General features: G+C 39.7%; 1 protein-coding gene across 1 annotated transcript in view; it reads left to right on the top strand.

The window, feature by feature from the left end:
- LOC102941655 (probable ATP-dependent RNA helicase DDX60) overlaps window positions 1-22,998 on the top strand; it is a 72,930-nt gene that overhangs the window by 26,353 nt on the left and 23,579 nt on the right. Inside the window, exons 11-24 of the mRNA XM_043545333.1 lie at window positions 340-512; window positions 6,367-6,619; window positions 7,774-7,937; window positions 8,723-8,875; window positions 10,450-10,599; window positions 14,849-14,968; window positions 16,905-17,000; window positions 17,545-17,660; window positions 18,527-18,666; window positions 18,860-18,969; window positions 19,071-19,175; window positions 19,264-19,392; window positions 20,988-21,115; window positions 22,313-22,471. Coding sequence (XP_043401268.1) covers window positions 340-512; window positions 6,367-6,619; window positions 7,774-7,937; window positions 8,723-8,875; window positions 10,450-10,599; window positions 14,849-14,968; window positions 16,905-17,000; window positions 17,545-17,660; window positions 18,527-18,666; window positions 18,860-18,969; window positions 19,071-19,175; window positions 19,264-19,392; window positions 20,988-21,115; window positions 22,313-22,471 — 1,996 coding nt within the window. The remainder of the gene's footprint in view (window positions 1-339; window positions 513-6,366; window positions 6,620-7,773; window positions 7,938-8,722; window positions 8,876-10,449; window positions 10,600-14,848; window positions 14,969-16,904; window positions 17,001-17,544; window positions 17,661-18,526; window positions 18,667-18,859; window positions 18,970-19,070; window positions 19,176-19,263; window positions 19,393-20,987; window positions 21,116-22,312; window positions 22,472-22,998) is intronic.

Genomic DNA, 22,998 nt, shown 5'->3' with positions numbered 1-22,998 from the left:
ATGCCCACCTGCGGGGATATAGGCAGCAGTTGAGCATAGTTTTGAAAATTCCTAAATGTTGGGCATAAGTGCCTAAGTACCTTTGTGAATCTGGCCCTAAGTACCTAAATCAGTTTTGAAACTGGGACTTAAATTCTTATGTCAGCTAGGGTCAGATTTTGAAAAGGTGTTAAAGAGAGCAAAATGTCTATATACCTTTCAAATTCTGGCCTTGAGGCACTTTTGAAAATTTTATCCAAGGCCTAAATTTGGAGCTTTCATCTCTTGCCAAAAAACTAATACATTGGAATTCCACCAATTATCTTATAAGTCAAAAATAATGTTCTTTGTTTGCTGTAGCAAAGTCCAAATGTCCAAAAGAAAGAAGGGGCATACAAAAGTTACAGTCTTATTATCGACTTTATGGAAGATCGTTGGAAGGCAACATTTCAAAGACAATTGTAACCCAGGTGGATGTGCCCTTGGTTCCCACAAGCACTAAGGCTGCTGTCACAAAGACAAAAAAATTACATGTAAGCATATTCAAGTTGTTCCATAGCATACCTATGCTTTCTGCTGTCCAAGCTAAGATTTTTCCTTCTGGTGTAGTTGCTTTAGTCAAGAATACTTACCTGGGATTTTTCATTTGTCAATCATTAGTAATTTTTATTGAAAGAATAAATCCATCCTTGCACCCTAGATTTAATTGGTAATTAGTGTAAACCCATTTTTATCCCTGTACAGAAATATAAACAAGTACCTGTGTTTGGAGCTGGAGCAGTAAAATAACAGAAAGCTTTAATTTTGGAGACCTATACAATTAATATGTGATTGGGTAGGAAACAAAAAATAAATTTAAGGTAGGGTTGGCTTTTTACAAAACCTTTTCAGAAATAATCAGTTTAAAAATTGAATGAGATTCTTGAGGTTTGTTTAAATATGCTGCTTGAAAACTATATCAAAATAGCCATTAAAAAGATTGAAACAATCACACGGAAGATGCAGGTGGCTCATATGAATATTCCAAATTTGAAAAATACATGTGTATGACACATCTTTTATGTCAGTGTTTGTGGATCAAATTAATGTCAACACTGTACAGTTGAATAGAATCATAGAATCATAGAATATCAGGGTTGGAAGGGACCTCAGGAGGTCATCTAGTCCAACCCCCTGCTCAAAGCAGGATCGATCCCCAACTAAATCATCCCAGCCAGGGCTTTGTCAAGCCTGACCTTAAAAACCTCTAAGAAAGGAGATTCCACCACCTCCCTAGGTAACGCATTCCAGTGTTTCACCACCCTCCTAGTGAAAAAATTTTCCCTAATATCCAACCTAAATCTCCCCCACTGCAACTTGAGAGCATTACTCCTTGTTCTGTCATCTGCTACCACTGAGAACAGTCTAGAGCCATCCTCTTTGGAACCCCCTTTCAGGTGGTTGAAAGCAGCTATCAAATCCCCCCTCATTCTTCTCTTCTGTAGACTAAACATCCCCAGTTCCCTCAGCCTCTCCTCATAACTCATGTGTTCCAGTCCCCTAATCATTTGTTGCCCTCCGCTGGACTCTTTCCAATTTTTCCACATCCTTCTTGTAGTGTGGGGCCCAAAACTGGACACAGTACTCCAGATGAGGCCTCACCAGTGTCGAATAGAGGGGAACGATCACGTCCCTCAATCTGCTGGCAATGCCCCTACTTATACATCCCAAAATGCCATTGGCCTTCTTGGCAACAAGGGCACACTGTTGACTCATATCCAGCTTCTCGTCCACTGTAACCCCTAGGTCCTTTTCTGCAGAACTGCTGCCTAGCTATTCGGTCCCTAGTCTGTAGCGGTGCATGGGATTCTTCCGTCCTAAGTGCAGGACTCTGCACTTGTCCTTGTTGAACCTCATCAGATTTCTTTTGGCCCAATCCTCCAATTTGTCTAGGTCCCTCTGTATCCTATCCCTACCCTCCAGCGTATCTACCTCTCCTCCCAGTTTAGTGTCATCTGCAAACTTGCTGAGGGTGCAATCCACACCATCCTCCATATCGTTTATGAAGATATTGAACAAAACCAGCCCAAGGACCGACCCTTGGGGCACTCCACTTGATACCGGCTGCCAACTAGACATGGAGCCATTGATCACTACCCGTTGAGCCCGACAATCTAGCCAGCTTTCTATCCACCTTATAGTCCATTCATCCAGCCCATACTTCTTTAACTTGCTGGCAAGAATACTGTGGGAGACAGTGTCAAAAGCTTTGCTAAAGTCAAGGAACAACACGTCCTCTGCTTTCCCTTCATCCACAGAGCCAGTTGTCTCATCATAGAAGGCAATTAGATTAGTCAGGCATGACTTGCCCTTGGTGAATCCATGCTGACTGTTCCTGTTCACTTTTCTCTCCTCTAAGTGCTTCAGAATTAATTCCTTGAGGACCTGCTCCATGATTTTTCCAGGGACTGAGGTGAGGCTGACTGGCCTGTAGTTCCCCGGATCCTCCTTCTTCCCTTTTTTAAAGATGGGCACTACATTAGCCTTTTTCCAGTTGTCCGGGACTTCCCCGGATCGCCATGAGTTTTCAAAGATAATGGCCAATGGCTTTGCAATCACATCTGCCAACTCCTTTAGCACTCTCGGATGCAACGCATCGGCCCCATGGACTTGTGCACATCCAGCTTTTCTAAATAGTCCCGAACCACTTCTTTCTCCACAGAGGGCTGGTCACCTCCTCCCCATGCTGTGCTGCCCAGTACAGCAGTCTGGGAGCTGACCTTGTTCGTGAAGAGAGAGGCACAAAAAGCATTGAGTACATTAGCTTTTTCCACATCCTCTGTCACTAGGTTGCCTCCCTCATTCAGTAAGGGGCCCACACTTTCCTTGACTTTCTTCTTGTTGCTGACATACCTGAAGAAACCCTTCTTGTTACTCTTAACATCTCTTGCTAGCTGCAACTCCAGGTGTGATTTGGCCTTCCTGATTTCACTCCTGCATGCCCGAGCAATATTTTTATACTCATCCCTGGTCATTTGTCCAATCTTCCACTTCTTGTAAGCTTCTTTTTTGTATTTAAGATCAGCAAGGATTTCACTGTTAAGCCAAGCTGGTCGCCTGCCATATTTACTATTCTTTCTACACATCGGGATGGTTTGTCCCTGTAACCTCAATAAGGATTCTTTAAAATACAGCCAGCTCTCGTAGACTCCTTTCCCCCTCATGTTATTCTCCCAGGGGATCTTGCCCATCAGTTCCCTGAGGGAGTCAAAATCTGCTTTTCTGAAGTCCAGGGTCCGTATTCTGCTGCGTTTGTTTCTTCCTTGTGTCAGGATCCTGAACTTGACCATCTCATGGTCACTGCCTCCCAGGTTCCCATCCACTTTTGCTTCCCCTACTAATTCTTCCCGGTTTGTGAGCAGCAGGTCAAGAAGAGCTCTGCCCCTAGTTGGTTCCTCCAACACTTGCACCAGGAAATTGTCACCTACATTTTCCAAAAACTTCCTGGATTGTCTGTGCACCGCTGTATTGCTCTCCCAGCAGATATGAGGGTGTTTGAAGTCTCCCATGAGAACGAGGGCGTGCGATCTAGTAACTTCTGCGAGTTGCCGGAAGAAAGTCTCGTCCACCTCATCCCCCTGGTCCGGTGGTCTATAGTAGACTCCCACCACGACATCACCCTTGGTGCTCACACTTCTAAACTTAATCCAGAGACTCTCAGGTTTTTCTGAAGTTTCATACTTGAGCTCTGAGCAGTCATACTGCTCTCGTACATTCAGTGCAACTCGCTCACCTTTTCTGTCCTTCCTGAACAGCTTATATCCATCCATGACAGTACTCCAGTCATGTGAGTTATCCCACCAAGTTTCTGTTATTCCAATCACATCATAATTCCTTGACTTTGCCAGGACTTCCAGTTCTCCCTGCTTGTTTCCCAGGCTTCGTGCATTTGTGTATAGACACTTGAGATAACCCGCTGATCGCCCCTCATTCTCAGTATGAAGCAGGAGCCCTCCCCTCTCACGCGCTCCTGCTTGTGCTTCCTCCCGGTATCCCACTTCCCCACTTACCTCAGGGCTTTGGTCTCCTTCCCCCGGTGAACCTAGTTTAAAGCCCTCCTCACTAGGTTAGCCAGCCTACTTGCGAAGATGCTCTTCCCTCTCTTGGTTAGGTGGAGCCCGTCTCTGCCTAGCACTCCTCCTTCTTGGAACACCATCCCATGGTCAAAGAATCCAAAGCCTTCTCTCCGACACCACCTGCGTAGCCATTCGTTGACTTCCACGATTCGACGGTCTCGACCCAGGCCTTTTCTTTCCACCGGGAGGATGGACGAGAACACCACTTGCGCCTCAAACTCCTTTATCCTTCTTCCCAGAGCCACGTAGTCTGCAGTGATCCGCTCAAGGTCATTCTTGGCAGTATCATTGGTGCCCACGTGGAGAAGCAGGAAGGGGTAGCGATCCGAGGGCTTGATGAGTCTCGGCCGTCTCTCCGTCACATCGCGAATCTTAGCTCCTGGCAAGCAGCAGACGTCTCGGTTTTCCTGGTCGGGGTGGCAGATAGATGACTCAGTCCCCCTGAGGAGAGAGTCCCCGACCACTACCACCCGCCTCCTTCTCTTGGGAGCGGTGGTCATGGAACCCCCAACCCTAGGACAGTGCATCTCATGCCTTCCAATCGGCGGAGTCTCCTTCTGCTCCCTTTCCTCAGACGTATCATTTGATCCACTCTCCGCATTAGTACCTGTGGAGAGAACATGAAAATGGTTACTTACCTGTATCTGCCTTGCTGGTACATGGACGTTCCCCTTTTTTCTTCTGGAGGTCACATGATGCCAAATTTCTTCACCGTCCTCCTGTTCCCGATGTGCAGCCTGCTCTGAATCTTCAGAACCTTGTGCCCGTAGAAGCATATCCTGACGTCTGTCTAGGAAATCTTCAGTTTCTCTTATGCAACGCAGGGTCGATACCTGTTGCTCCAGACCTTGAACCTTCTCTTCCAATATGGAGACCAGCTTGCACTTTGTACAGACAAAGTCGCTTCTGTCCTGTGGAAGAAATACAAACATAGCACATCCAGTGCAGGTCACAACAGCTGAACACCCCCCATCCATATTACCTTCCTTCTGAGAGCTTCCTCAGGAGTTGTAGTAGTAATTACTCAGAGAAGCCGGCAAGATGTAAGCCACAGTGGGCTCTCCCCGGGCGAACTCCCAGGCAAACTCCTTCTGTTAGCTGCTCAGCTGGTCGCTGCTCAGCTGGTTCGCAGCTGACTGGCTTTTTGTACAGTCAGGCCCACTTAAGGCTCACCTGGAACAAAGCACTCCCAGTTCCCGCCCTTTTCAAACAACCAATCAAGCGCACGGTCAAACTGTCCTCACAATAAACACTCAGATACAAACACTCAGATACTCACAACAAACAAACACTCAGATACTCACCAACACAGCCTCCTTAATGCAGCCCTTAGCATACCTCCTCTCAGGCAGGTACTGTACTCTTGGTTCTGAGCTACAATTTGTGGGTTAAAGTCTCAAGTCTTAGTTGGACTCATGGCTAGTACTAACATTTGGGGTGACAGGGATGGCAATAGAGGACATTAGTTTGTGTTTGTTTTGAGAAAATATTCCTAACCAATGCGAAATCTAAAAGATCTTTGATTTTGATTTCCCTGCATTTGTGACAAATAATGTCTGAATTTATATATCAAGAAAGATTTGATCCTGCAAGCACTATTCCATATTAAATTGCTGACTAGAATAATACGTGCACTGTTTCTGATTTCACAGGATACATGAAAAAGTGTTTATGGGCAAGATTGAGCAATAATAATTATTACTGTATTTCTTAGTTAAAATATCATTACCATTTTGTATCATTCAGTGTGGAGTATAGTTTTAGGGCCTGATCAAATGCCCATTGAAGTCCCCAAGAGTCTTTTCATTGACTTCAGTGGGCGTTTGATTAGTCCCTAATTGTCTTCAATTTACTGAAATACCTGGAACTACAATTAAAATTTTCATTTTCCAGGCTTAAAATAAATGCCTTCAAGTTGTGACTTAAACCATCTTTTTCATTTTTCATGTTTGTGGCTCTTTAGATATTAGAAAGTTAAAGAACTATTTCGTATACTTTTAGTATGATTTGTTGAATAAGCCTTTTTTTGTAAAACATGTACCAGTATTTACCAATAAATTATGACCTGCACAGAATTCAGTACTATTTTAAACAAAATTCAAAGCAAAACAAAACACACAAATGGGGCAAAATCCTATAATTTGCAGTCAGTCGTTATTCAGGCGAAACTCCCATTTACTTCCAAGGATTGGGCTCAAGGCTTACAACATTTTTCATATTGCTTGCACACATTGGTGTTTAATTCTGTATATCTTTATTAATTTTTTTGTAGAAAAGTAAAGCAGAAATAATTGCAGAGGAAAACCAGAAGCGACTAGGAGCTAAAGAAGAGAAGAAAGAACAGGAACAATGGAGTGCCTTATCTGTGTCAACTGAAAGTGAAATTAAAGAGAATTTTACCTGTGGAATAAATAGACTGGAGAATTTCCTTAAGACATGTCAAAGTAATTCTGTGAAATTCACAGCAGAAATGGCAGGACTGAATGTCTGTTTAGAAGTTTGGAAGGAACACTGCAGAAGCCAAGGTATGTTTTCTGAATTCATTTTGGGCCACAATCATTCTGCATCCTGCATCCCCAGTCCCAGCCCCCAACCCCCACCACCTCCAAAGCTTTCATTAGACTTTCACAGCTAGAATAAAGGCACATAGTAATGCTAATTTTGAAGTATGGGAAGAATTAAGCCTCTTTTCAATTGCTGGCCAAAATTTAGCCCACTATTGGTAAATTAGGGATGCCATGAGTCAGATTTAAATTACCCACTTAAACTATATTGTAACTGTTTTCTTATATCACCAAACAGTAGGCACACATTACAAGCATAAAATCTTGATTTCACTATCCAAAATGTAGAAGAATGCATAAGCTGTTCACTGAGCTGAGTTGTACAACGGAAGGTGACTGGACTGGTCTGTAGAGCCTGGGGCAGTTAACATCCCCACAACACTATCAGGAGCCTGTGTAAAGCTGCAGCTAAAGAGTATTATGGAGATTAGGTGCCACAGGAAGTACATCCTGAAGGGGCCAGAGCAATAGCAACCTATACCCCTCTGATTGGCCCATGCTTACTATTTCATCCTAGAAGGTGCCCTAGGAAGGTGTCTGAACAAGCAAGCAGACATGTAACTTGCTGTGGCTCTAGACCTTGCCTTGTGTTTCCAATCTCTAGTCTCTTACCCTGACTTCAGCCTGGTACTGATCTCTGGTCTTTGACTCTGACCTAGACTCTTGCCTCCTGATTCCAGCCTGGTAACTACTGCTGGCCTCTGGTCTTTGACCTTTGCTTGACTCTGACCCTGACATTTGCCTAGTGAGCCCAGCTGTAGCAATTACACTGGTACCTGCTCGCAGACTAGTGCATTGTGGCCATCCTTGACTTGGTGACACCAACCCAGCAGTGACCACTAGGCCAGACGGCCTACGCCCTGGCCCCTTGCAGGTTTGGCCTACATGAGCAGCTAGAGCATTTCGTCTGCACATAGTCCAATCACATAGTCCAAGTATGGGGAAAGAGCCATGCCACCTCTCCTGGGATCTTTTAAAAATAAAATAAAATAAAATTTAAAAAACACCGCACACATGGTTGGAGGAGTGGGGTCTGGTCCCAAAACCTGAAGGGTAGATTGAAACAGCTTCTGATGATTTGATTATATATCAAATGGTTCCTTTATTTATTTTAGGCAAAAAAACGAGAGATTTAAGCATAGCTGTCCAAGTGATGAGGAGAATTCATATAATTCTTGAAAAACACCAGGAACTATTAAAGAAGTCACATGTACAAAAGTTGTCCAGATGTCTGAAATACCTTGGATTTGAGAATTTGGCATGCTCTTTGTCTAGCCAGGTAATTCTTATAGAATACAATTAATTTTTACAGAATATAATTAACCAATGAAATTAAAAGTGGTACAACAAAGATTACTTTGGCACTTGTGCCCATTTCCTGACAGTTTACACCCATTGGGCCTGAACCTGGCCAAATTGAAGCCAACTTCCCAATGTGTTACTTTACACTGCCACTTTTATCATCCAAATGTTGCATTGTAACACTGTAGAACAAGAAAAGATGGTTCTAAACCTCACAGAATGATATAAAATAGAATCTTAACAAAAATTTATACAAATTATTCAGTCCTTCATAAAATGTAGCTGATATGCAATTATTTATACGGTACGAGCTGTTGTTTTAGGCTTTCTGCAGGCTCAGGGAGACATAACTGCAGCCATTTATACTTGTTTCATGTATTACTTCAGTCTGTAATTTAACATTGAATAATACTTGTGGAATCAAATCTTTCCATAGCAGACAAATGCAGATGTATATTCAGCTTGCCTTAGAGTACATGGACTTTGCTGATAACTATCAGATCCATTAAAAAATTATGGTCACATTCTCACTACATCTGCATGTAGAATTCCCATTAACTTTTATGATTTCATGCATTGCTGAAGCCAGCATTGTATGGTCTTCGGTATAGAAGTGTCTGAAAGTCACCTCGCCTCCTCAGCACACATCTAACTATTTTTTCAAAGCTTGTATAATGTTCTACAGTGCAAAAGCCAGATGCCATTTTCAATTACTCTATCCCTAATTCTAAATCTGCCTTGAATTTTAATTTGACCTTGCAGATAATAGAAAGTGACAATGAGAAGATAACTGAATATACTACTGAGATGGGAGCAGCTCGTTTTCAGCTGCAATATATGGGCTGCTACTTGTTCAGAGAAGAGAGGAAAGATCCAGATCCCAGAGTACAGCATTTTATACCAGACACATGGCAGGTAATGTTACATGTAAACTATTTTTAAATAGTGCTGTTAGAGATTCTGTCAAGGTTTTCTTTCAAAATTTAAAAAAGCAATAAATGAGAGTCATACATGATAATAAACATATTTCATTTCTCTCACTGTTGTAATTTATCCTCTCATTTACCCCTTTTTATCTGTTGTTTACTGTCTTATGCTACTTTCTGTCTTATGCTACTTGAAGCCCCAGTCCTGCATTGGGATCTTCTAGCACTGACTCCCAAGGCCATATGGTGTCCCAGAAGACAACGCAGTGATGTCCTGCGGAAGGCAGTGAAACTGCATGGTACAAGACTCTGCAGTCACAGATCCCCATGCGAGATCAGGGCCTTAGAATCTAAACTCCGCAGGGCAGCAACCTATCATTTTTTCCCTGTCTGTTAAGTATCAAGAATACCTCTGGAACTTTGTGTGCATGGGTGGTAATAATTGTAATATGATTCACTTTCATGCATAATCTGAGTTTTAATTTTAAGTTATTTATTGAAAGACAATTAGAAATGTACCAGTGAAGTACAAACTTTTTTTTCTTTACACAGGGTGGAGAGTAATAGTTTCAGTGCATTTAGTGTGTTATTACTTATTTACACAATATCTGTAACAAATACACTGTAATGGGGTTTTACATTTAACTATTTCATTGGACTGTCTGGGAAACAATCCCACATTCCTTGTACAACCAAAGCTTCCAATGGCCCAAGGATAAGAAAACTTGTCAAATCTCTGGGTTTACACTGCAGAGAAACAATTTTTTGTCGGGGGAAAGCTCCTAGTCTATGGGTAAATCCTTGTTGAATTGGCTGCCCTTCTCCATCCAACTGTCTCTAGGAAAAGAACAGTTGATCCAAGCTGCTGCATGTTCTGAAGGAACGCCTGTTCCCTCAGCAAACATAGCAAACATAGCTCTCTCCATATTATCAGTAGCAAGGGGGAGAAAGGCTGAATCAGAAACAGCTTGCTCTTTTCTCATGTTCACACCTGCAAAAATGTCACTTGCTTGAGGAACAACATAAAACTTGGCAAATATGCTGGGAGTGGGGAAGAGATTGCCAGTGCTGCCACTTCCTCTCTCCGACCTCCACCCTGGCCAAGTTCTAAAGGTCATTGGTAGGGTGGGGAGAAGAATAATGAAATGCTGGGGAGTGGGAGTTGGGGAGAGCTCTGGGCTGCGTGGTTAAGCAGTACTGGTATAACATTTCTGACGTAAAAAACAATGACTGCATTAGAGAAAATGGTGACTTTTTTGCTTCTAAATTATATACTGCTGAACTGACTGGTTCATATTTTGCTTTTTTTTTGGAAAAGTTCCCTTTTGAACTGAAAACTTTCTTGCATCAACAATTCAAGCCCAAGTGAATTTTCCAGGCCAAATTACGGAAAAAGATAGTTTACAATTAAAAATCAAAGTGTGATGGAAAAAATATAACACTACTGCAGCAACAGAGAAAAATGTTTTGAACTTTATAATATTGATATTAAGCATATCAATCTAGAATCTATATATATATAAAATGAAATGTATTGAAAGAAATGACTTGTTTTATCTCCAGCGAGAGCTTCTTGATGTTGTAGACAATAATGAGTCTGCAGTGATTGTTGCTCCTACTTCATCAGGGAAAACCTATGCTTCATATTATTGCATGGAGAAAGTTCTGAAAGAGAGCAATGAAGGAGTAGTTGTATATGTTTCACCAACAAAGGTATGGCTATATCTAATTGCATATTTTGTATGTTGACTATAGTATTTCCCGATACGATTAAAACAATTTTAGTGATTATTTAAACTGATTTAGATTATATATGTCTGTTTTAATTAGACATATCTACTTTAATTAAACATGTTTAGAAATATCCCATCTGATATACAGAATTTAGTTTGTATTAATGTTCATACAGCACTTTGAAGGTGGCAAGCACTAAATAAGTGTATATTATGTCAATGGTGAAAGTAGCATTTGATCAGGGTATCAAAAAACATAGGAACCTAGTAATTGCCTGCCGGATCGGACCTAAGGTCAATCTAGTCAAATATCCAGTCTCTGATAGCGGTAGTACCAGATGCTTCAGAGAAAGAAGCAAGAAACCCCATAATAGGCAAATGTGGGATAATCTTTTTAATGAGGGTTTTATCCTAATCCCAGATAGTTAGAAATTGTCTTAAACTGTGAAGCTTGGGGTTTTGTAATCCTTTCAAAGCTAATTTTTAGCATTAACTGTTATAAGTCTGGATATTAACACACAGAAAACTAGGAATGCACATTCAGTGCATATATGATGCATCTAATACATGTGCAGTTTTTCAATACTGCATGTGAAATCAAATTTTGTGCACATTTGTGATTGTTGGGAATCCAAATGGCATTTGCATTTGCAAATAAAGAATCTGTGCACACAAATTTTGCCTGCACTCTCAGAGTCTGACTTTTGGAAAATTCTGGAACATACTGTAGGCCAAACAGCAAAAATTAAGATGTTTGTACACCAATGCGAGGAGCCTAGGTAACGAAATGGGGGAACTAGAGCTACTGGTGCAGGAAGTGAAACCAGATATTATAGGGATAACAGAAACATGGTGGAATAGTAGTCATGACTGACTACAGGTATTGAAGGGTATGTGCTGTTTAGGAAAGACAGAAATAAAGGTAAAGGTGGTGGAGTAGCATTGTATATCAGTGATGAGGTAGAATGTAAAGAAATAAGAAGCAATGAAATGGATAAGACAGAGTCCGTCAGGGCAATAATTACATTGGGGAAGAAAACTATTAGAGCCTCCACTAGGATAGTGCTTGGGGTGTGCTATAGACCACCAGGATCTAATTTGGATATGGATAGAGCCCTCTTTAATGTTTTTAATTAAGTAAATACTAATGGAAACTGCATGATCATGGGAGACTTTAACTTCCCAGGTAGAGACTGGAGAATGAGTGCTAGTAATAATAATAGGGCTCAGATTTTCCTAGATGCAATAGCTGATGGATTCCATCATCAAGTAGTTGCTGAACCGACTAGAGGGGATGCCATTTTAGATTTGGTTTTGGTGAGTAGTGAGGACCTCATAGAAGAAATGGTTGTAGGGGACAATCTTGGTTCAAGTGATCATGAGCTAATTCAGTTCAAACTGAACGGAAGGATAAATAAAAATAAATCTGCAACTAGGGTTTTTGATTTCAAAACGGCTGACTTTCAAAAATTAAGGAAATTAGTTAGGAAAGTGGATTGGACTGAAGAACTTATGGATCTAAAGGCAGAGGAGGCCTGGGGTTACCTTAAATCAAAGCTGCAGAAGCTATCAGAAGCCTGCATCCCAAGAAATGGGAAAAAATTCATAGGCAGGAGTTGTAGACCAAGCTGGATGAGCAAGCATCTCAGGGAGGTGATTAAGAAAAAGCAGAAAGCATACAGGGAGTAGAAGATAGGAGGGATCAGCAAGGAAAGCTACCTTATTGAGGTCAGAACATGTAGGGATAAAGTGAGACAGGCTAAAAGTCAAGTAGAGTTGGACCTTGCAAAGGGAATTAAAACCAATAGTAAAAGGTTCGATTGCCATATAAATAAGAAGAAAACAAAGAAAGAAGAAGTGGGACCACTAAACACTGAGGATGGAGTGGAGGTCAAGGATAATCTAGGCATGGCCCAATATCTAAACCAATACTTTGCCTCAGTCTTTAATAAGGCTAAAGAGGATCTTAGGGATAATGGTAGCAAGTCAAATGGGAATGAGGATATGGAGGTAGATATTACCATATCTGAGGTAGAAGCGAAACTCAGACAGCTTAATGAGACTAAATCAGGGGGCCCAGATAATCTTCATCCAAGAATATTAAAGGAATTGGGACCCAAAATTGCAAGCCCATTAGCAAGAATTGTTAATGAATCTGTAAACTCAGGGGTTGTACCGTATGATTGGAGAATTGCTAACATAGTTCCTATTTTTAAGAAAGGGGAAAAAAGTGATCCGGGTAACTACAGGCCTGTTAGTTTGACATCTGTAGTATGCAAAGTCTTGGAAAAATTTTTGAAGGAGAAAGTAGTTAAGGACATTGAAGTCAATGTTAAATGGGACAAAATACAACATGGTTTTACAAAAGGTTGATCATGCCAAAGCAACCTGATCTCCTTCTTTGAGAAAGTAACAGATTTTTTAGACAAAGGAAACACAGTGGATCTAATTTACCTAGATTTCAGTAAGGCGTTTGATACCGTGCCACATGGGGAATTATTAGTTAAATTGGAAAAGATGGGGATCAATATGAAAATTGAAAGGTGGATAAGGAATTGGTTAAAGGGGAGACTAAAATGGGTCCTACTGAAAGGTGAACTCTCAGGCTGGAGGGAGGTTACCAGTGGAGTTCCTCAAGGATTGGGACCAATCTTATTTAATCTTTTTATTACTGACCTCGGCACAAAAAGTGGAGTGTGCTAATAAAGTTTGTGGATGATACAAAGCTGGGAGGTATTGCCAATTTAGAGAAGGACCGGGATATCGTACAGGAGGATCTGGATGACCTTGTAAACTGGAGTAATAGTAATATGACGAAATTTAATAGTGAGAAGTGTAAGGTTATGCATTTAGGGATTAATAACAAGAATTTTAGTTATAAGCTGGGGACGCATCAATTAGAAGTAACGGAGGAGGAGAAGGACCTTGGAGTATTGGTTGATCATAGGATGACTATGAGCCGCCAATGTGATATGGCCGTGAAAAAAGATAATGTGGTCTTGGGATGCATCAGGAGAGGCATTTCCAGTAGAGATAAGGAGGTTTTAGTACCATTATACAAGGCACTGGTGAGACCTATCCTGGAATACTGTGTGGAGTTCTGGTCTCCCATGTTTAAGAAGGATGAATTCAAACTGCAACAGGTACAGAGAAGGGCTACTAGGATGATCTGAGGAATGGAAAACTTTTCTTATGAAAGGAGATTCAAGGAGCTTGGCTTGTTTAGCCTAACCAAAAGAAGGTTGAGGGGAGATATGATTGCTCTCTATAAATATATCAGAGGGATAAATACCGGAGAGGGAGAGGAATTATTTAAGCTCAGTACCAATGTGGAAACAAGAACAAATGGATATAAACTGGTCATTGGGAAGTTTAGACTTGAAATTAGACGAAGGTTTCTAACCATCAGAGGAGTGAAGTTTTGGAATAGCCTTCCACGGGAAGCAGTGGGGGCAAAAGATCTATCTGGCTTTAAGATTAAACTCGATAAGTTTATGGAGGAGATGGTATGATGGGATAACATGATTTTGGTAATTAATTGATCTTTAAATATTCATGGTAAATAGGCCTAATGGCCTGTGATGGGATGTTAGATGGGATGGGATCTGAGTACCCAGGAAAGAATTTTCTGTAGTATCTGGCTGGTGAATCTTGCCCATATGCTCAGGGTTTAGGTGATCGCCATATTTGGGGTCGGGAAGGAATTTTCCTCCAGGGCAGATTGGAAGAGGCCCTGGAGGTTTTTCGCCTTCCTCTGTATCATGGGGCACGGGTCACTTGCTGGAGGATTCTCTGCTCCTTGAAGTCTTTAAACTACGATTTGAGGACTTCAATAGCTCAGACATAGGTGAGAGGTTTTTCGCAGGAGTGGGTGGGTGAGATTCTGTGGCCTGCATTGTGCAGGAGGTCGGACTAGATGATCATAATGGTCCCTTCTGACCTTAGTATCTATGAATCTATGAATCTATGTTTTAAACTTTTGCAAAAAGAGTTAAAATCCAGAATTAATATTATATACACCAGCTCACACATCAAGTTTCTTCAATATCAGTTATGAATAAAACTAAAAAATAAGTGTTGTTATAGTACTCTCAACTTCTATTGCTGATCTAAATTAATATTGGTGTCGAAAATTTTGAAGCCTGTGCACATCTCAGAGCACCATACTAATGTAGATGTACATTTTCTAGTAGCTTTATTAATGATCTGTTTTATGTAATAATGACTAGGCTCTTGTAAACCAAGTGATGGGAACTATATACAATCGGTTCACCAAGACATTGCCTCATGGATTAGTAGTAGGTGGAACTTTCACAAGGGATTATCGCCATGATACTCTGAACTGTCAGGTACAGTATTCTAGATGTATTTCTGCATACTAAATTGATTTAAATAGTGACTTTTGCACTTTTGATTGACTCCTCATAAAGTTTATTTTTGATAAAAATAATGTTGACATAACTATGTAAAGATCAGAAAAAATCTGAGTTACTTGAGCCCAAGGTTCCATCCTGCCTACTAGGAACTCTCTACCTGTAGGGCACAATCTACGTATTGGCCGTGAGGGGGCCTTTGCTTGGTTGTATGCTGTAGTTGAGAAATACAGAAAGAAAACCAATCAAAATCCTTCAGGCATCAGCACCCAGCAGGTTCAAGGATAGGGTAATGAAAGAGATTCTCTGCTCCCTTCTTTTCTCTTGCTGCTGCTGTACAAACCAACTCCAGTGGAAACTCAAACCCTCCCTTCCACATGCTCAACTCCTAACCTTCTGTTATAGTGCTCAGCTCCAGATTGAGGTGCTGCAAGAAAGTGTGGAGCCCACAGAAGGCTGTGTGTGGAATTGACAGAGGATGGGGAAATACAGCCCATTTAGCACCAGCACACTTTTGCTCACCTCCAGAGCCTTCAATATCTCCCATCGCTAGTGGCTCCCATGAGCACCAGCCTTCCTTCCCGCAGCCTCACCAAACCATATATCCCCACCAGTCTTCATACCCAGTGTTTTCCTATTCAGCATCCATCACCAAAACCACACTGGGGTTCTTGATATCCAGTCACACAGTGAATGGCCTCCAAGAGTGCAAACTGTAGGATTTAGATTGATCCTGGCAAAAAATCGATGGATGGATTTGCTGTCTTGGTTGAAAACAGCTTCTGTGGATGCCTTAAACTGAAAGTCAAGGTGTAGTACTATTATAGCCAAGCTAATTAAAGATTCAAAACCCCCAAACAGGGTTTTCACCCTGAAAAAGGAGGAGACTCTGTAAAGTCCATTAGGGACTTCGCTGTTGCTATTAATTTTCTGTGGAAGGTACTCAGCTGCAGTGGTGATGGGCGGCATTATAAAACCCTAAGATATCTAGATAGGATCACATTTATTGAACATGATAGTTAAGCTATAGTATTACCTTGGCCCTTACAGTTTTAGAAACACTGTTAGCTTTGCCATAAAGTAAACAACATCAATATTCATTATTTTCTCATCAGTGATATTTATACTGCATTGCATTTGAGGACTTATTCCTGTGCTGATGTTCTTCCACAAAAAGAACACTACTTTTAAAAACACATAAAATATAATAAATAGAACTGCATTTTTTAAATTATTCCAACAGAAGTAGGCCAAAGTTTTTTTGTTATCTGTAACACATATTGGGCCCAATCCCAAAGCAGCATCCTTGTTCAGGGAAAAAGTGAAACAAGTCATAAACTATATGCAGTACATAGGGACCTTGGTGCAGTAGCCACTCTAGCAAAATGTTGTGATTCTCATATACATAATAGCATTAGTGCATGGTGGATCAGGTTGAACGTAAAATTTATTTATATCTGGCATATCTGGGGATCAAGCAACTATGTCATGACCTGGGATGTGGATGGTAAGGCCTAAAGGCTGGAGCCAGAGCCAGAGTCAGGAACCAAAGCCTGTGGTCAGAATCAGTAGGGAAGCAGGCCTAGAACAGATGGAGCAAGACAGGCACAAGCGAGATCACAACTGTGGGCATAAGCATTGGACAGCCAGAGATCACTTGTTGCTGTTGGGCTTAAGAGCCGGCTTGCTGACTTGGCCAATCAGGTGGCGTAGTCAATCAAGCGTCCCTGCTGTGGGTCAGCTGTGCTCATAGGCAACCCAGGAACTAGGCAGGTGCAGCTGCAAGTCCTCATTGCTGACACTATACATTTATAATTACCCTCCCTTTTCAATGATGAAAGCTATTTTTTTTTTTTTACATTTCATTTGTCAGTAGGCTTAGAAGTAATAGGTCACAAACATTTCTTTTCAGATACTTGTGACGGTGCCTCAGTGTTTAGAAATCTTGTTGCTATCTCCTCATCGCCAGGATTGGGTCAAAAGAATAAGATATGTTATATTTGATGAGGTAGGTGTCTTTTAACAGAAATCAAATTTGCTAATGTATGAAATGTTTGAAGGAAGGAACCAAAGACTGCATTTTTCAAAATATCTGTTATTACTGGCAAGCGCCCATCTCTGGCAATATAGCTGTAAACTTCTTAATTTTCAAGACATAAATTCTTCCACTTCCATCTTGTCCCTCATAGTACCGCTATATTTAACTGCATAGAAATTTACCAAATCTTTTTTTTAAAAATTGAAATGCTAAATCTCACCAAATCTGACACCTAGCATACACTATAGGGGCAGATTCTGTATTCCTTATGCATCTAAGACTGCTAGGGAAGTCAGTGGGACGCTTGGGTCCAAAATGAATATAGTATTGAGTCCTTCAGATCTGATCCAATACCACTGAAGTCATTAGAAGGACTCAGTGGGCATAGGGAGTGTGTCCTTAATGACACATGCAGCAATTTCTGAATTTTTGGCACTCATTTTGTGAAGTAAGTTATTTTTCTCATTAAAATGTCATTCCATATTTTAGGCTGATTTTTTTCACATATATATAGGTCCATTGTCTTGGTGGGGAAATTGGAGCAGAAGTTTGGGAGCACCTCCTGGTTATGATTCGATGTCCATTTCTGGCTCTCTCTGCAACTATCAGTAACCCTGAACATCTTACTGAGTAAGCATGAACTTTTTTTTTACTTATAAGAGCATGTGAATTATATAAATTGGATGGGACAAAATTACCTCAGAGAGTACAGCATGAAACGTAGGTGAAAATATTCAGTTTATTTAAAAGAATATCTGGTTCAGAGCTGGATTGCTACAGCTCTTACTTGGTAAGACCCAGTACCTCTGCCTGGCCCAGCTCACATTGTGACTCCAGCTGTGGTGGAGAGAGCAGAGGTTCCTCCCTTATACCCGCTGCCATGAGCAGGGAGGAGATAGTGGAATGAGCTCTGGCTATACCCCACTACTTGCTTCTGCCTGGAGAAGTGCCAGAAATTGATTTTCATAATTATCTATATCTGCTCCGGAAAGACGTATAGACATACATACACAAAACAAAAAGAAAAGGAGTACTAGTGGCACCTTAGAGACTAACCAATTTATTTGAGCATAAGCTTTCGTGAGCTACAGCTCACTTCATCAGATGCATTCACAAAACAGTAATTTGTTATTACATTGATGGCCATATTTGTTGTTTTCTTGTCTACATCTAGTCATGGGTGATTCAGTTTGGCAGAAGTAAGAACTCCTTTTTCTTGCTGGACTTTCTTCCCCCATTCCAAGAACAAAATTCAAATTCAAGGATTTTTTTTATTTTTTTTTTTGGTGAAGTAGCAGGAAAGTTTGGTTAAGGGAGTAGTAAAGGTTGCTTTCACAAAATTTCTACAAAATCAAGGAATGTAGCTGAGGCTCGGATTTTAAAAACATAGCCACATATTTACATATCTTTCCTTTTAACGTGTTCTAAATACACCTAACTATTTTATTTCAGTTCTTTTACAGAAGCTTTACCTTTATTTTGTTCTTGCACTCTAGATGGCTACAATCAGTAAAAAGATACTGGCAACTTGCTGAAAGTACAATAGAGGAAAGCCCTGGTTCTTCTACAACTGCCAGGAAATGTACAAGGAAGCAAAAACTACAAAAAACAAAAAAATCATATAGAGTTAGACTAGGTCTGTATCAGAATATTTTTAAATATAAAAAATACAATTTGTGCCCCAATCCTGCAAAGACTTACACGTGCTAAAGTTTATGAACTGTGAATAGTTCCATCAAAGTAAAAATCTTTACAGAATGGGGCCTTAATTTTTAAAAGAAACAAGCATTGATGCAATTTCATAAATAAATGTATGCTTGTATATACAGTACTGCATGGAGACAGATACAATGATCTGGAAAAGTATGTGTGTTCTCTCAAGGATAATGATTTCGTCATTGATCACTATCACCCATGTGCTGCATTAACAGTCAGTCATGTAAGTATAATAGCAGAGACAAAATGGTTTTATCAGTTCTTATATTAGCAACATTAACCAAAAAATCATTCTGCTGATTCTTTTGTTTAATGTACATATAGATTGAGAACTATGGTATTCCTTCAGACACTACCTTCTCTCCACGAGAGAGTATCCAGCTATATGACATGATGGCAAAAGTCTGGGAAGAGTGGCCACGATTACAGGTGTGTATACACAATTGTACACGGACTATATTTTTTGAAGATACTGAGAGAGCAGTTTGCTATTATTTTTATTGCTGGTGTTTTCAAGGAGTTAGATCCTGAGGAATTTACCTCTTTCAAGAATAAAATAGTAATCACAAAGGCAGATGCAAAAAATTATGAACAGGAGCTGAAGAAAGAACTAATCAACTGGATTATACTTGGCCAAAGAGAGAAGGTAACTAAAAATGTCAGAAGCGTGTCCCCTTCTGAAGCATAAATACAATATTAATACAGTACAAGTACCCCCTAAGTTATTAAAACTAACTTTTTGCTGTTTCTTTTGTTAATAGTTGAAAGCATTTTCTATAGCTAAAGTTCCAATGACTCCTAATATCAATGGTGTTTCTAATGTGTTTGGGTGAGATTTTCAAAAGCATTCAAGTGAATGGGTCATATAACTGCCATGGTGGGGAGTTGGAGTCCTGACTTCCTTAGATAGTTTTAAAAATCCCACATTTTGTGTTTAATGCCTTCTCACTGGCCCTGCTTTACTTTAGTCCACTTCTTATCTTGGTGCATTCTTGAATCCCTTTGCACAAACTATAAGTAGTGGGCATGTTTCCAATTGAAGAAACTTTTTTTTCTGATTAATTATATTAATTATTATTATTATTTGGATTACATTCACACTTATAGGGTTGTCCTAAACACTTTACAAACACAGAATAGAAGATCTCTTATCCTAGCAGCTCACAATCTAGGGCCTCACTCCACTCTCAGTTACACAGGTATAAATCAAGAACATCTCTGTTGAAATCAGTGGAGTCACACCAGTGTAAAACCTGTATAAGTGAGAAGAGAATCCAGCCTCTAATTAAGGCAAGATACATCAGTGGATATATCATAAGAAGCAGTAAGATGGGGCAGTGGATGGAGGACAAGGGAAACAATAATGAATAACGTGAAAAAGCAAAATCTCTTTAAAATGTGGTATTTTCAACAAAAAGTCTAATGGTGCAATGATTCTTACATTCACAATAATGTAGCATTCATACAGCAGTTTAAGGCCTCAATCTACATGTGGAATTCTTACTGAAATTAATCTGAGTTTCACAGAGTCCTCAAAGGATTCATCCATAGGCTGTATACTGCTGCCACTATTATGGGTGACCTTATAAAAAGCTAAATAGATAGAAAGTTTAAACAGAAAGCTGGAGTTTTAAATTACCTTTATTTACATTCAACATTTACGTTATTATTGTGCACCCTTTGATTTTTTTCAGGTCTCACCAAATTTTGTGTTTTGCTTTAAGATTGACCCACTAGGAATCATTGCTTTGTACCATCTTTTGGGCTAGTTAAATTCCTAAATTTAAGTACAAATAAACTCAATAATTGCTGAAATCGTTTGTGATTACCAGAACTTGTATATGTATTGTGAATATACTGGGCCAGGTTGTGTCCTAAACTACATCCTTGTGACTCCATTGTTGCCAGTGGGATTACACTGAGCAAGTGTTCCAGAATTTGGCCCTGAATAATAATCACAACAGCCCTGTAAGCATTATCCCCATTTTAAAATGGGGAAATCATGAGAGAGGTGAAGTGAGCTGACTAATCAGTGACTGACCCGCAATTAGAATTTAGGATTCAGTGGTAAGGGAGCAGTGTACTCTAATGGAGCGAGCACATGATTCAGTGTCTGGAATTTCTGACTTCGTTGAACAAAGACTTTAGGAAGGATAGTTGCCTCAGATAACAAAGTTTATAGCCTGCTCCATAACATACAGTTTGCAATATAAATCAGATTACTAACACTACTTTGTCTAGGTGCATCAGCTACTGGAGTCCCTTAAGCCTCATCCTGTTGATTGTTCAGAAAATGAAAAGCGGATCAGATTTGCACATTTTGTTGAAAAACTACAAGACATGGATAAATTGCCTGCCATATTTTTTATGTAAATATACAAATTCATTTGTTTTAATGTATATCTTTTTACAAGAGTTAAAATGCTGTGTATTGGAGCTAATATTGACATGGCTCAGCAAGGTATGTTTTGTAATGTGCTATTTATTTACAAGCGTCGCCTGAGATTAAGTTTTGTTTGTTAGACTGTAGTAGGTATGAATATCCATTTGTTTAAAAACATTTGAAGTAAATGCTCATATTGTAGATCAGAAGCACTCTCATCCTGTTTGCTTCCATGAGATGTTAAAAAGTCTAGCTGAACCACAATTGGAAGCTTTTAAACTGCGTGTGCGTATGTACATGTACACACACACACACACTACATAATTAAAGGCATATCAGGAAGGTGCTCAGCTCCTTGCAACATTGGAATTGTTAAGGTTCATAGCTATAAATATATAGAGAGGTATATGCACATGTGTATATATTTATGGTATATAATCCATTTTGTGTTATCAATAATGTTTTTAAATAAAAAACGCTTTATTCTTTTTTCTCTCCTTTGTCTCCTGAAGAAAATGGACAATGGAGTTGTTGGGTGGTATGTGTGTGTTTGCACATGTGTATACAATGTCAAACAAAAATCTAAATGAATAGATTTAAAAAAACTCAAAACATACATTTTGTTTAATTCTTTAAACAATTACAAGTATAACTGAGAGATATAAAATAATCTAAAACAAGAAATTGTCCTCAGCAATATAGGAAACTGATTTGACTGCTCAGAGATAAGTCAGAGTCTATACAGAATGACAAAAGTAAAAAAGAAAATTCTGAGAAATTGAGTCAGCAAACCATATTAAGGGACCTGATTCTCAGCTGCCTTGTATCTTGCATAAATACTTACACCTGTACAAAGTAGGCATAGAATTCTACCATCCACTTACCCACTTTGCTTAGGTGTAAGGTCCAGTTCAGCAAAGCATTAAGCACATGCTAAACTTTTTAAGCGTTTGAGTAATTCCATTGATGTCAATTGTACTATTCATATGTTTAAAGTTAAGCATGTGCTTAAGTGATTTGTTTAATAGAGATAGGGACATATTTCTAATGTATGGAATTAACTGACAGATTACAAGACCTACTTGTGACTATTACTCTAACAGTATGACATAAGTACCTTGTTTAAAATATGTATCTCTTTAACTATCAGTGTTAACTAATCTTACTAAAATTTTGTTTTTAGGTTTAACATTCATTCAGTAGAAAAAACAGCCATGGATGCATTTTATAATTTGATGAAAAAACAAAGGAGTGAACAAGATCCAAATACTGAGAAAAAAATAAAAAGGTTAACAGATAAATTAAGAAAAACGAATAAAACTCTTGGGAGACATCTGGCTGCGTAAGTATTACTATATATTTATCATTTTATTCTGTTAGTGCTCAGAGGCCTGAATCAGGATCAGGGCCTAATTGAGTTTGATGCTGTAAAAACACATAGCATGAGACAATTTCTGCTTCAATGAGTTTATAATTTTAATACCAGGAATAACAAGTGGATGTAACAGACAAACAGATGAAATGGGCAAGGGAGAGATGATGGTTTCCACCATTTCCTTTGGCAGGCTACCTATATGGTATAAAAAAAACTTATTTACATCCTTCAAATACTAACAATATCCAGCTCCTGTATTATCATTGAGCCTAACTATACATAATCAATAGAGCAGAGTGATTTTTGTGATGTCCAAATAACTCCTGTCTGAGTCCCCCAAATCAAAATCGAACTTTCAAATTCAGACATGGCAGACATAACATGATGTAATGAAATATATAGTCATGACATCAGACCTAAGAAAAGTACATGCCAGATGTGAGATGTTCAGCCCTGCTATGGCCCCTTTGCACCATGTACAAGGGCCAGAGCAG

This window comes from Chelonia mydas, chromosome 4, assembly GCF_015237465.2.
Source record: "Chelonia mydas isolate rCheMyd1 chromosome 4, rCheMyd1.pri.v2, whole genome shotgun sequence".
NCBI lineage: Eukaryota > Metazoa > Chordata > Testudines > Cheloniidae > Chelonia > Chelonia mydas.
The sequence above is the reverse complement of the archived record's forward strand: the minus strand, read 5'-3'. Positions and strand labels throughout refer to the sequence as shown.